The sequence below is a fragment of the Eucalyptus grandis genome, chromosome 7 (assembly GCF_016545825.1).
Source record: "Eucalyptus grandis isolate ANBG69807.140 chromosome 7, ASM1654582v1, whole genome shotgun sequence".
Classification (NCBI taxonomy): domain Eukaryota; kingdom Viridiplantae; phylum Streptophyta; class Magnoliopsida; order Myrtales; family Myrtaceae; genus Eucalyptus; species Eucalyptus grandis.
Genome location: NC_052618.1, coordinates 24,679,435 through 24,694,353, shown reverse-complemented (window position 1 = coordinate 24,694,353; position 14,919 = coordinate 24,679,435). Strand labels below are relative to the sequence as shown.

The 14,919-nt window shown below is 37.7% G+C and overlaps 1 protein-coding gene across 1 annotated transcript; it reads left to right on the top strand.

The window, feature by feature from the left end:
- Positions 1-4,557: 4,557 nt before the first annotated feature.
- On the top strand, positions 4,558-10,810 carry LOC120295996 (disease resistance protein RUN1-like). The gene is made up of 4 exons (XM_039317642.1): positions 4,558-4,634; positions 6,878-7,297; positions 9,041-10,139; positions 10,556-10,810. The coding sequence occupies exons 1-4, from the start codon at positions 4,558-4,560 to the stop codon at positions 10,808-10,810; spliced, it is 1,851 nt and encodes a 616-aa protein (XP_039173576.1).
- Positions 10,811-14,919: the final 4,109 nt, after the last annotated feature.

Below are 14,919 nucleotides of genomic sequence, written 5' to 3'. Positions count from 1 at the left end.
ACAAGTAGAAAACCAGACTTAAGTTTTCTTAAGCCATGGGGTTGTGCTGCCTATACACTTGAGTCATCTCACAAGTTTGGGAAATTAGGTCCTAGAGGAAAGAAGAGTATTTTCATAAGATACTCGGAACACTCGAAATGGTATGTGTTCATAGGTGAGCAGGAAAGTGGGAGTATAACTGAATTTGAATCACGAGATGTCACATTCTTAGAGGATGAATTTCCTAAGAAGGGCGAATTAGGAGAAGATTACTCCCTATTTGAGACCTTGGATCAAGATAATGATATTAGTGGAGTTCGTCCAAGTGGGAGTAATATGAGAAGTGATGAATTGAATTCAACTCATTCTCAATTGCAACCACATGATGAGATGATGTCATCATTATCTAATCCAAGTGGGAGCATAATGGGGAATGATGTGCAAAGTGTACAATCTCCCATACGGCGAACAAGTCGCCAAAGTATTCCCCGTCGACGTTTTGACATTGAAGGGAAAAATTTTATGGTTGCTCCACAAGATGAGGATGAGCCAAGAAATATTAATGAGGTTCTGAATTGCCATAATGAGGAAAAATGGATTCATGCAATGGAAGAGGAAATAGAGTAAATGAAATCAAACCAAGTCTGGGAACTGGTTGATCTTCCAAAAGGACGCAGAGCTATTGGGAACAAGTGGGTTCTCAAAATAAAGCGAAAGGCTGATGGCTCGATAGAAAGGCATAAGGCTCGTCTTGCGGCGAATGGGTATAATCAACAGGAAGGAATTGATTATGAAGATACGTTTTCTCCTATAGTGAGATTTACCTCGATTCGCATTATTCTGGCAATAGTGGCTAGTATGGATCTTGAGTTGCATCAGATGGATGTAAAGACTGCTTTCCTCAATGGAGAATTAGAGGAAGAAATATATATGGAACAACTTGTTGGTTTCATAGTGAAAGGCCAAGAAGAAAATGTATGTTGACTTTTGAGATCGATATACGGCCTTAAGCAGTCATCGAGACAATGGTATATACGTTTTCATAATGCCATAAAGGCATATGATTTTACAATGATTGATGAGGATCATTGTGTATATATCAAAAGATCCAATGATCAATTTGTGATCATATCATTATATGTTGATGATATACTAATTGCCGGAAGTAATATGGAGTTTGTTCATACTGTCAAGAGTTGGTTGTTTTCCAACTTTGAGATGAAGGATATGGGTGAGGCTGCATACATTCTTGGAGTTAAGATTTCAAGAGATCGTTCGAAGAGATCGTTGTCTCTTTCACAAGAAACATATACAAATAAGGTTCTTGAACGATTTCATATGCAAGATTGTACACCCATAGACACTCATATTGCAAAAGGTGAAGGATTGAGCCATAAACTGTGTCCAAGGACTCCACAAGAGAAGGAACAAATGAAACAGGTTCCTTATGCTAGTGCTATTGGGAGCTTGATGTACGCTATGATGTGTACAAGACCCGACATATGTTTTGCAGTTGGAATGGTAAGTAGATACCAATCCAATCCAGGTCAAAGACATTGGAAAGCCGTTAAGAGAATGCGAGGTATCTCGAAGGGAACTGCTGATTACAAGTTGAATTACCAAGGAAAGGATCTGCGACTTGAAGGCTATTCAGATGCTTATTGGGAAGGAGATTTAGATGAAAGGAAATCTACCTCTGGATTTGCTTTCTTACTGAACAATGGCGCCATATCATGGAGCAGTAAGAAGCAAACGTGTATAGCCTTGTTCACGATGGAAGCTGAGTTCGTGGCATTATCAGTAGCGGTACAAGAAGGAGTTTGGCTTAAGAGATTTTTGGATCATTTAGGTGTCATTGAGAAAGCTGCAAATCCATTATTAGTTAACTGTGATAGCCAAGCAGCTATAGCGTACACCAAAGATCCAAAATATCATGGCAAGACCAAACATATAGATACTAAGTATAACTTTGTTAAAGATATGGTTGCACGAAAGGATGTGAACTTACAGTACATATCTACGCATAGAATGGTAGCAGATCCTATGACAAAGCCAATACCTAGAGATGTGTTTTGTGGTCATGTAAGATCTCTAGGATTGCGTAGAGTCTGATGTACTGGATTGTAATTTCCCTGATTTGTTCATATTTATGAACTTGTGTTTTTTCATTGTTAATGCCTATGAATCTTTGTTTGATCTTTATGCATCTTAATGCTCAGTGCATTACATTAAGTTGAGAAAGTATGTCGGATAGATATAAGATTGGCCCACTCACACGGGTAATCGCCTATATTTACTGTGTGATGAATAGAAATGAGACTGTTTTTAAGCTTATAATCTAAGTGATAATCAAGAGCTCAAGCTTAAAATATATTTGTCACCTTAACTGAGTGTTAAGATGAGGACATAATACTTACTATGTCCGAAAGTAAAATAACCCACATATTTTACTTTATCTGTCTATGATGCCAGATGTGAGTTCTGATGAATTTTGTGAATGAGTAGATACGTGAACTCAAGTTAGACATTGGGAATGTCTGAACTATCATCTGTACGGTATTGAAAGTATAGACATATGCTCCATGGGAAATGAGTTAATACCGTAATACGTATTTCATACTACGTATGCATAAGACGACCAATAAGAGTGGCAAAAAGTTTGACCTCAACTTTTATGACGTGTGAGACTCTTGAGGAAAAGAGTTCCTCAATTTTAGTGCCCTCATGACTTTTACTTATTCTCAAGGTTTCTATTTAGTGTTTGCTATCTTAGGACGTTGCTAATGGTCATGAGTTGATTCGATCTAATGGGACATTTCTAGAAAAGCAAGCTAAACTGAAATTGAGAGTTTGAAGGAAAGAGGAAGATCGAATATAGAGAATCACATTCTAAGTTTTGTGTTCACTGGTCGACCAATTATGACTGTCTTTGGGATAATCATAATTGTGAATACAATATATATATATATATATATATATATATATCATTGTTTAAAAGAGATCAAGAGAGTTATAAATGTGATTGATCGATCTAGGGTACTGCATACTAAATCTACTCAGATTGTGACGCCCATTATGAGCTGCTATATATTCCTAACAGATGTATAGCAACAAGCTCTCAAAGTATGCTGGTCGCACGGATTATTCACCGGTATGAATGTTGAAGAGAGGTAAAGAGAATCCTGTTCAGCCCACCATGTGCGAGTGGGAGATGATGGTTTTATTAATGATGGGCTTAAGGCCTATCCGCCCATGTTGGGCCTAAAAGCCCGGCCCACAGGAATAGGGCCCGTGAATGGAGGGACGTATAAAAGAGATGAGAGAGAGCGAGAACGCACATTTTGGAAATCAGAACGTACGTACGTCTCCCTCTCTCCCTCTCTCTCCCTCTCTCTCTCTCCCAAAAAGGAAAACAGTAAGGCTCCGGCAACGTTTTTCTTCCCTTCAACCACGATTTGGCGTCATCGGATCGAACATGGCCAAATTCTCTTCCTCACGTCGGCGTCGGTGTTTAATATGTGGCTAACAAGGTACGCTCGAATCCGTGGTGTGCTTTAGGATCGGTGATACGTGATTTTCCCGGGCTTGTCTTCTGCATTCGTTTTAGGGGTTCGATTTAGTGTCGAATCCGATTTTTGGGAATCCGTTAATCCCAACAAATTGGTTATGCATATATTAAACTTAACTTGTCTTATTTTACAAAAAAATTAAGTTTTTATAAATTACCCTATTCACTCTCTCTCTCTCTCTAGGTTGCATTATAAACTACAACAACTTGATGTCCTCGATGCTGACAATTGTAAATTTATGGATTCATATTTCATTTCATAATGAAAAATCTTCTTGATATAGTTTAGTAGCATTGCAAAATCCATCCTTAGGAAAAATATATTCAAAAGTAAAATCTATATACCAGAAAAATACTCCCCTCTCAATTTCTTGCTCAAACCATATAAGGGATAGCCAATTACTTTCCTTGAAAATGAATTTCAAGTGACTCAATTTCCTTCAACATAGATTTTTTCTTAAAAGGCACATACCTTGAGTTTTGGTTTGTTTTACCAATTGTCTAAAGTCAGATTTCATGCTGGTGCAATTAGCCCACAGAAGGTTGGGCTTTCCCAAGGGCTTTGAGTCCCCAAAGCCCCTTGGGGAAAATTTTATGTGTTTGGCAATGGTTTTCGAATGCCCATTTGCGAAATGTGGGTATTTTAAAGGCTGAAAGCTGAATGCTGGGTAGGACAAGTTTTGAGCATTGGGCATTTCAGAGATGCAAGTTTACTGTTCATCGTCGTTACTGTTCATCTTCTTCTCCGTTCGTCTTCGTCTTCCCCACCGCCTGAGAGTTCGGCTTCTCCGGCAACCACCACCGCCGCGTGGGGTCGCGCATCCCCGGTGACCACCGCCCGGGGTGGCGCGACCCACGACCTAGGCGGCGTCGCCGGGCACGTGCGAACCGGGCGACGCAGCTGAGGTCGCGCGGACCAGCGGCGTCGCCTAGTTTGCGCACACCAAGCGAAGCCGCCCGAGGTCGCGCCCTCGGCCGCCAGATCTGGCCGTCGGGAGGCCAAATGCGCGATGCAGTGGCCAAATCTGGCAGTCCGGTGGCCAAATCTAGCCGTCGGGAGGCGAGATCAGCGGTTCGCGGCCGATTGGCATGCGGCGGTTGGCCGGCTGTTCACCAGCAGTTCGCCGGCCATCGGATTTTTTTCAGACTTAAAAAAAATAAAAATAGCAAAAGCTAATTAGAAATGCAAGTTTTGCCAAACGGTGTTTTTTGCTAAAATTATTTTTCAAAGCTATTTGAGATTGTAATTTACCAAACGGTGTAGCATTTCGGGAAACCCTTTATCTCAAAGGTATTTGCATTCTCCTAAGGGCATTTCCCCAAAGTTGAACCAAACGGGCTCTAAGTCTATGTCGTTGAGCATTTGATGTGTGTGTACAAATAAGAGACATTCCCCTTTAAGTTCTCCCTTTGAGTCTCTTCTTCCTCCAAGAAGTGTGAGTGAGTGAATTTTAATTTTGAACAATCTACCATGCTAAACCCACTTCTCTTAGGGCACTCTTTTAATGAAATTGATATCTTAGTCACTGAAAGGTGTTGACAATTTTAAATGCTTGAAATAGAAAATTAAAAGTTGTTAAATAATAACTCAAAATTGATGACCGACTATTATTAATTTTTGCCATACATAGACGTGTGATCGTTGGGGATATATTTGGAAATATGGATGTAAAATTCTACTTGACATCAATTACTTTTTCTACTTAATGTATTAATTAGTACTCCAATCCTTACTTACACCATCAAGTGATTTTTTTACTTAATTAAATCTTTTAAATCATTGTTAGTTAAGATTTTTAAACAAGCTTAATTTTTTAATTTTCAGCATTCAGGATTATCAAATAGGCTTCCACTGTCGTGATAAAAAAATGTTCCTTCTTTTAAAATATAAAAATGATATAACCGAAAGGTCCGTCCCAATCGTATATTCCAGATCCTTTCTTCACATGGGGCTCGCGTTCCTTTCCGACACTTTGTCTTTTAAGGAATGAAGAGGTAACCCTGTGATCATAAAAATTCGATCTTTTGTTGTCTAGTTAAGATTCAGGATATTCTTAGTTTACAAGTGAGATCCAAGACAATTTCAAGTTTCAACTCCTTTCATCTATCTCGATGAAAATCAACAATATGAATTTTTTTTTCCAAGTTTTGATTGTATATATCACTTAAAAAAATCTAGGTTTAAGTACAATTTTAGTCCTTTAATTCTCAGAGTTTGTGTAATTTGGCCCTCTAACTTTTATTTTATTCAATCAAGTCCTCCGACATTCTCAATTTATGCAATTTAGTTCTCTAAGTTTTATTTTGTCCAATTCAGTGCTCAAACTTTTTTTTTTATATATTATATTATGTCCTTTTATTAACCACTCTGACAAAATCATCAAATTAGTGTGGTAGTGATTGGCATTATTAACGTGGTGTCAAATGAGTAGCAAATGATCGAAAGCCAAACTAAGAAAAATAAAGAAAGAAATGCTAACTCCATAGGATTAGTTTTTGCTGGTGAGGAATTGATTAAAAATCAAGAAAATTACAAAACTTAGAGGACCAAAATTGCACAAACTGAAAAAGAGAACTTGATTGTATGAAATGAATGCTAGAGAACTAAATTACAAGAATGCTTAAACTTAGAAGACTAAGACTCTACTTTTTCCAAATACTACTGGCGAATTTTTTTATTAACAACAATTATTAATATCTTTCATCCTTCATCAATTAATCTCTCTAGGTAATTTAGGGCAAAAGTATCCTCAAGATTCAAAATTGAAGGTGGAAGAAAATGGTGGGGCGGTATAACTTGCGTCCCAAGACTCAAAATGGAACGGGGTTTCTGCTTTGATTCGCGTGAGATTCTATCAGTAGCTGCACACACACGTGCGTTTCCCATTTCTAAGAAAAGTTGCCGTATCTCACGGAATAATATTACAATTTGTAGGGACAGTGCTGTGACACGTCAAGTTCGAGAAAATGGACAAAAGCAGTGAGAGAGAGAGAGAAAGAGCTCGGAATTTGTATTTCTATTTTAAATAGGTCAAGAGAGCAGTACGTTCTTTCTCTACTTCGATCGTGTTTGAATGGCGAATTCTAGTAAGATGATGATCAAATTTGGCCAAATGAAGAGCGAGCTTTTCCCTCCTTTTAATCCTCCTCCATCGTATCCAAGCCTCCTAAAAAAGAGAACATCACAACTCCAATTGCAATCCCCTCCCATCAGTTTGCCCTCTCTCTTTCCACCCCACTTCTCTTCTCTCAAGCATAGCCTCACAGGCAGGTCACAACTCTCTTTGCCCCCTCCTCCATCCCATGCTGGGTTCACGATATATTCATCAGTTATAAACAAGATGACACACGCAACTTTGTGAGCCATCTCCACGACGCTCTCGAGCGAAACAAGATAAGGGCCTTTGTAGACAGCAGTCTAGAAAGAGGACTAGAGATCACTCCAGCAATCAACGAAGTGATTGAGCGGTCGAGGAGCGCCATCGTGGCGATCTCTCAAACCTTCGCCTCCTCGCCATGGTGCTTGGACGAGTTGGATAAGATCCTCGAGTGCAAGGAAAAGAAAGGCCAGCTGGTGTTCATCATTTTTGTGGACGTCGACCCCAAAGAGTTGCGTGAGCAGTCCGGATCATTCAAGCAAATTGGCCAAAGCGAAAAGGGTTTCGGGCAGGAGAATGCTGACAAGGTCCGGAAGTGGAGAGATGCTCTCCAAAAAGCTGGCAATCTCACCGGTTGGTCTCTTGGAAAAAGGTACTAAGTTTCTCACGTGTTTTCTTGAGACGAATGCTAAGGGAAGTTACTAATTCTAAGTTTCTCACGTGTTTTCTTGAGAGGAATGCTAAGGGAAGTTACTAATTTTGTCCATGAAACAACAAAACTTGCCCTTAAAGTCCCATCTTTGGTCCATGGCAGTAGGAATATATGAATATATTCGGAATCCTTTTACTAGGTAAGGAACTTTCCAAGAATAGGACTCCACTCAATTGTTCGGCTCATCAAAGAGATTTAACATCGATACTGAATATCTTTTCAGATATTCTTGATTTTTACAGCTTGCAAGAAAAAAAGACATTTTGTGCTATTATAATTGGTGAAGTTACACTCCTTGACGCCTTCTGTTACCTTCTATAAACAACTCTCTTTTTTTCTCTTAGCATTTATTAGATTTTACCCCCTGAGCATATGTTTCAGCATATGCTGATTTCCTCCATATTTAGCAAATTAGAAGTGTTCAGCTACATGAAACGATAGACAGCATTGTTAAACGTTAAAGGAAAAGAAAAAGTAAATTGATGGATGTCCCTTTTTTGCCAGTTGTAACCCTCATTTCATAAGTTGGTTTTGATAACTGAACAAACGAACAAGTTGATTATGCTCACTTCTTCCCTCAAGCATGAAGAAATCTCTAGAGACCAATGATCTTCCCCGCTGCCCCTTTCCTTCATGCATCATTTCCCTCACTTAGTCCCGTTCAAGTTGGTGAATTCCAAAGCTATGAGCTTCTTTTCCTTATAGGAGGTTATCAGAAGTCCCATGCTTTCTTTCGTTTATATTTTAGAGAACGAAAATGGGCAAGTCCAGATCTTCCATAGCTATTACTGGTTAAACCCTAGCTGCGATGCAACCCTTCTCTTCGCCGTCAAGACTCTCCACTGTGGAATCTAAGTTAGTGTCGGAATATGACTAAATTTTTTGTGAACTTCTCACTACACATAACCATATTGATATTCAGAGGAAACAACTCTTGAAGTAAACTTAATTGTTCCATAGGTGAACTTTTTATATGTGTACTTATTTAGAAATTTAGATAAACATGGGATGAAGTTCGCATCGGTGTATGGTTATGACTGTCCAGTCATCGCATATTCTTTTACGAAGTGGCTACTAGTCATTCATCTTCTTTTCCATGCTGGCTATACTAATTCTAACGAAAAGCAGTTATTTTTCTGTGTTTTATTTGTTGAATAGATAGAATCTTGAGACTTAAGTCATATTTCAGTTGACATGACCATGTCATTACACTAACACTAAAACGTTTCATCATGATTAACATGAATTTTTATTGATTAGTTGAAATGGCGACACATGTAATATTGGGATGTTTGATTAAAATGCTTTATGTTAAAAGTGGAGGGAGGTATGTTTGAATATTTTATTCTTATGATTAACATGAATTTTTCAACAAAAGCATAGTCAATATTTTGAAAAAAAAGGTGTGACATGCAAAATAAAGATACGTGTCATTTCCAATTAACTGAAAAGTTGAAAAAAGAGTTTTTTTTTTTTTTTTAATTCAAAAAGATAAGAATAACAAAAGTAAGGGAAATCAAACATGAAAGAGAAGGGGGGGGGGATGTGCCCTACTATGAGAGCACATGTCAACTTCTAACATTCCACTTCTATTATATTGGATTTGATGTTGGATATTAAATTAGATTAGTTTTACTTGCACGAATCACCACAATCACACCTTTATTTGTTGACATTTTGCAGACTTGAAGTTGAATTAATCCAATCTGTTGTGGAGAAAATCTCACGAAAACTGAGGTGTTCACAAACGAACCCGCCTGCTTTCCATCTAGTTGGGTTAGATTCTCAAGTACAAGCTTTGTACTCCTTACTCCAATTAGAGGTTGAAGAGGTCCAAATCATGGGTATTTCTGGGACTAGCGGAATAGGGAAGTCGACACTTGTGAGAGCTTTGTTTGATCGAATTGCAGATCAATTCGATCGGAGTTGCATTCTCACTAATGTGAAAGATATATCGAGCCAAGAGGGCCTCGTCAAAATGCAAGAGACACTTTTTGGTGACATTCTCAGCAATGGAGTTTTGGAGTTTGGTGCTGATACTCATGAAATAATAAACTTCATGAGGAGTAAGTTTCAAAACAAGAGGGTTTTGTTGGTGTTTGATGATATTGAAGGGTTGTTGGAGCCGCTGAGTCACTTGATCGAGGCTATAAACTTTGGCTCAGGAAGTAGAATCGTTTTGATACCTCGACATGAAGAAACATTAATTGGTCTATGTGGGAAAATCTATAAAGTAAAGTTATTGAATGATGATCAAGCTCTCGAGCTTTTCAGTTGGAATGCATTCCAAAAAAGATATCCCAAAAATGATTATAAGATGCTCTCAAATTGCTTCACTAGTTTTTCCAAAGGGCTTCCTTTGGTACTCATAGTGATGGGTTCTTTCTTGAACGGCAAAAGCATCAAAGAATGGCAAGGAGCTTTTGATCAACTGAAAGAAATTCCTCATGGAAATGTTCATGAAACACTGAGGATTGTCATTGATGGTTTAGAGGCCAATGAGAGGACGATCTTTCTCGACATCGCATGTTTTCTTAATAGATATGACAAAGAAGAGATCATCAAGTCACTAGACCATTGTGACATCCATGTTGATAGTGGGATTGAGATTTTGGTTCAAAAGTCGCTCATATACATTGATGAAAATAACAAAATATGGATGCATGATTTGCTTCAAGAAATGGGTAGACGAATTGTAATTCAAGAGTGCCCTGAAAATCCTAGCAAACGAAGTAGAATATGGCGTCATGAAGATGCTCTACAAGTGCTTATGCAAAACTCGGTAAAAGTTTAAGCATGTCCTAAAGAAAAATTAATTTGAGAACACATGTATTTCTTCTTTTTGTGGACTTCGCATTTACATGAGATGTAAAATAGTTTTTTTTTTTTGCATGACCACGAGATACATATATGCCACTTTTTACTTTTGCCAATTAGGGTTTTGAGGAAGAAATTAGGGTTTGGGATCTTTATTTTATGCTTTGTATATTTTCTCTTTAAACTGACGGTGTTTATTGTCGAACCAACGGTTGCGTAACCCAATATAAATCCTCTAATCTATCCTTGCCTCATAAGTTGAATGCTGCTTGTGTTATAGAGGTTTTTACCCTAACACGGTTTTAATACACATTTAAACATCATTATTAGAGTTAGGCTTGTTTTTTGACATGTGAAATTATTTTTGTTTCACTCTTACAGGGAACGAATGCCATTGAAGGCATTAAACTAGACAAGGTTGATGTAAAAGACTTGATCTTGAATGCAGACTCATTCAAAAAGATGAAGAAGCTCAGGCTGTTTATAATGGCTGATCATTTCCCTTATTGTGGACCGGCTGGTCATCTATCGGAAGAGTTAAGAAGGTGTTTCGCCCGGAGCAACGATATTATCATGGTGGCGTGTTGGCAGGCGCTGTTGAAGCTAATTGCCAGGTTCTGGTCTCGCAGAGCTTGAAGAACAAGACAAACGGATGCGAGCGGGCCATGGAGGAATAAACTCCTAAGAAAATGGAAATCCACAAGCAGAAATGGTTGACCTTCGTGTAAATAACACTCCCCCCGCCACCCCAATAATTCTATGCACATGGATCCAATAGACTCTGTTTATTAGACGTGCCAGTTATTAGACTCTGTTTATTGGACTTTAGCCCATTGCACCCATTTAAACATCTGGTCAAAATGCTTTGCACACGTACTTTATTAAGGCTGCCTCTCTCTCTCTCTCTCTCTCTCTCTCTCTCTCTAAAAATAAATAAATAAAAGACAAAAAATTACATTTCTCGTTTTGTTAATAAAAAACTTTCTTTTCGTCCTTGTATGTCCATCACTTTTCCAATTATTATTCTTAAACTTTCAATTTTTCTAATAAATACATGCATTAAAACTATGATTGGGGAAGAAAGAATAATAAAGAAAAGGGTAAGCTTTTTCAGATTCTATTTCAGCAGTCTTTGCTAGTGCAGAGGGACGAAACTTCGTTGCATTCGCTAGAAGGAGATGAACAACAAGTGATTAATTTATAAAGAATAATTGCAGATCCAATCACTTTAGGATGACTTTCATATCTCCATCGCGGGTTGAATAAAGTAAACGTTGCAATAACAAAATGTATAGATTCATCATTAACAGATATATATGGTGGGCCTCTATCCACAATTCTAGTGGCCATTCCACTTCGAGATCTGTATGATAATTTATAGACTTGCCATTTCACTTTAAAGAACCGATTGATTCCAATCCTATTGAAACTTGGGTGTCACGGGGTCGATTCCCCATTCTAAGTTAGTGACCAATTCATTTTGAAGTTTTTTTTTTTTTTTTGTAAGAATTGATAATATATAAAGCTTTGAACCAATAATTACAAAATCTGGTGCCACAAAACTTACACTCAACAAGACAACAAGTTAGCGTGAGTGAAAGGGAACCAGATGCAAGAGAAGCACCACACCAGCGGGGAACAAAGCACAAAATAGCTAATATAAGGCAAAGGAATAGAGGAGAAAGGAGAAAGCCACACAGGGCCAAAAGACTCCTACACTAACCAAACCAGCAAAGAAGAAAAGAAAGAACAAACAAAGACCACAAAACAGGTCCAATGCCGAAGACAACTGCCGAAGACAACCAGCAGACGTGTTGCCGTTCAGCACTTGACTCTTTCCAAAAGCAATCTACAATCCACTCCATGGACATCTAAGGCTGCGCTGAATAAGGAGAGAAAATGCAAGGGTCTAACCCCCAATTACGCTGGAGTCTTCTGTTCCTATGATAATCATTCACGTTTTTAAACGTTAAAGCTTTATCCTTGACCACTTTGATGAGATGACTTTTGACGGTTCATTTTGAAGTTGATCACTCCTAATTGCACTGATTTGTTTAAAGGCTTTCAATAGAAACTTAGCCATCAATTGTTCCAAGCGAGAGAGGTATTCGCAAAATACTTGGTGCAACCCTCCTCCATAGTCTGCAAAGTAAAAATGAAGGAAATAATACCTATGTTCAAATTCAATCAAGAGAACATACAAATCACTCGCAGAAATTAATGTCCCACCTCAGCAAATCAGAGCAAATTAAGGCCCGACACTCGATTAACTGGATGATTCAATGCGACGTTTCAAGTCTTCGGCGAACATTCATGATTGCAAAATAATTTGCATAATAGACTTTGAAATTCATATTATACATGCGGAATAGTTGTTTCCATATATTTAAGTTCTCTGATTGATCACAGAGGTAATAAGAGTAAAGAGATATCGGTTGGATGTTTTACGGAATTCAAATTTTATTATTGTTGAAAAGTTTAACTTAAAAGTTTGGACTGATATGTGAATGTAGACTATATATATATATAAAGAGCATATAAGCTACTTTAGCGGCTCTGCTAGTTACTCGAGATCCCCTATTACTCCAACTCTTGTTGTTAGCAACGTACAGCAATGAAATAAATCATATTCTTCTCAAGACCTTTTTCTTTCTTTCTTTCTTTCTTTCTTTTCACCTTGTGAGAGTTGAAAAGCAAAAAGAGGTACTTTTAACACCATTCTCACATGCAAGTGATTTGGAATACTTTAATACCCCTATTACATGTAAGCAAGATTAGGAACAATAAGTGAAAATTGACAATCGAGAGGCCGCATTACGTGGAATAAACTATGAAAAAAATTGGCCTTGATACCATATTAGAATATCCACCAAAAATTACACATAATGAGTATATAAAGCCATAGACAAAGCGATATATAAAATTTTAATCGTAATGCAAGGCAAGTTGATTGACTAGTAATGCAAATGGATGTGCGCGCACGCGCGCGCGCGAGAGAGAGAGAGAGAGAGAGAGAGTCGTTACATGATAAACCTACATTCGTGGTTTGATGTGATAGCCAAATTTACTTCCTGGAATGACTACTTTCTCGAGTTCCTCAATATCTTAGCCAGAATCGTGGATAGTGAACAGATCCAAGCATGGGCATCCAACAAACACAACAGCATTCCCCTGGCGGAAACCGCGTCAAAATCTGTCGACTGTCCGAGATATCAAGATTTGTCCAGTAAGGTTTAGTAAGAAATGAGAAAAGCTGCAAATAGTTATTTAAGATAATATGTCCATTTAAGCATCCGCCAGGAAAATTATCTTAGCCAAGCAAATTTTCCATGGATCTCGGTACATCTGGCCTTATTGAAATTATTTTGATTCATCCATCCAATATAGGAAAATATATAGATTACATAATCTTTTAGGATATCGGAAATATGTTAGCTAACAAGACCAAAGACTATAATTCTAACTATTCTAAAATTTCAACTACGACTCAAGCACCAATAAAGATACTTCACATATTACGTCATATTAGATTGAATTGAGTTGACCTAACCCAAACCGAAAATGTTCGAGCACACGCGGTGGACAGTTTTTTTTTTTTTTTTTTTGGTGGGTTGCGAAAATGTCCATAGTTACCCTATTTATCAGGGGGGTTTGGGGCTTCTGGGGTCTGTGTTAATTTGTATCAGGTCTAAATTTGAATAATATTGTAAACTTTTGTTGGGTTTGCTTGTGTAACAATGAGGCCTTCACATTTATAAATCCACTGCAGAGAACAAACATTTTGGTATTTCGATCGCCTTGTGGTCGGATTAGAACTTTGATTGTTTTCCCAAATGTCTAAAGTCAGATTTCGTGTTGGTGCAATAGGCCCACGTTGAATCTATGTAATTGAGCATTTGATGCGCGTGCATAGATAAGAGAGATTCCAGTATAAATTCTTTCTTTGAATCTCTTCTTCCTCCGAGTTGTGTGAGTGAGTGAATTTTAATTTTGAACAAATCTATGATGCTGAGCATACTTCGCTTAGGCATCATTTGATAAAACTGAAAAATAAATGCTAAAAATGTAGGCAATGAATCTTGAATGTTGGCAATTTCAAATGCTTAAAATAGAAATTAGAAGTTATTTGATAACAGCTGCTATGACCTACCTTTTTCGTCTAGAGGGGAAAAAGACAGGTTTGGCGTATTATCTAAAAGATGTGCCTAAAGCATTCGATTAGGCACTGGCTCTTCCAAACCCATATCTCGTGGGATGTTGGGATATTCAATGTTAAGTCGAATTAACACTATAAGGATTTTCAAATGAGGAGTCGTCATTAGCTTATCAGGATCGACTAGAAACCAAGTAAAATATGTGAATATATCTAACTTTCTACGCAATTAGAGAATTTAGGACCGATGATTTGGTTACACTGATTAGTTACCTAGTGCCCTTTAGGTATTTAATCTTGTTCAATTACCAACCAAAATGTTCAAGCAGCCTTCTTACTGATTATGAGTCCTAAGGTTTTATTCCTCACCAGCCTAAAAGAAAAACAACAATCAATATATCAAAAGTACCAAGTAATAATAAAAAACGGAGAGGTGCAAATAATGACCTAGTATTTGTTTAAGATTCAAAATCTTCTGTAAAGCCCTAAGAGCTCGTTCAATTTTTGGGTAAAGAATTTTTTTTTTATCAAAGATTTTTGCATATTTATTTAGAATTAAATTCAAAATATAATTTATAAGCTTTTTCCCTAA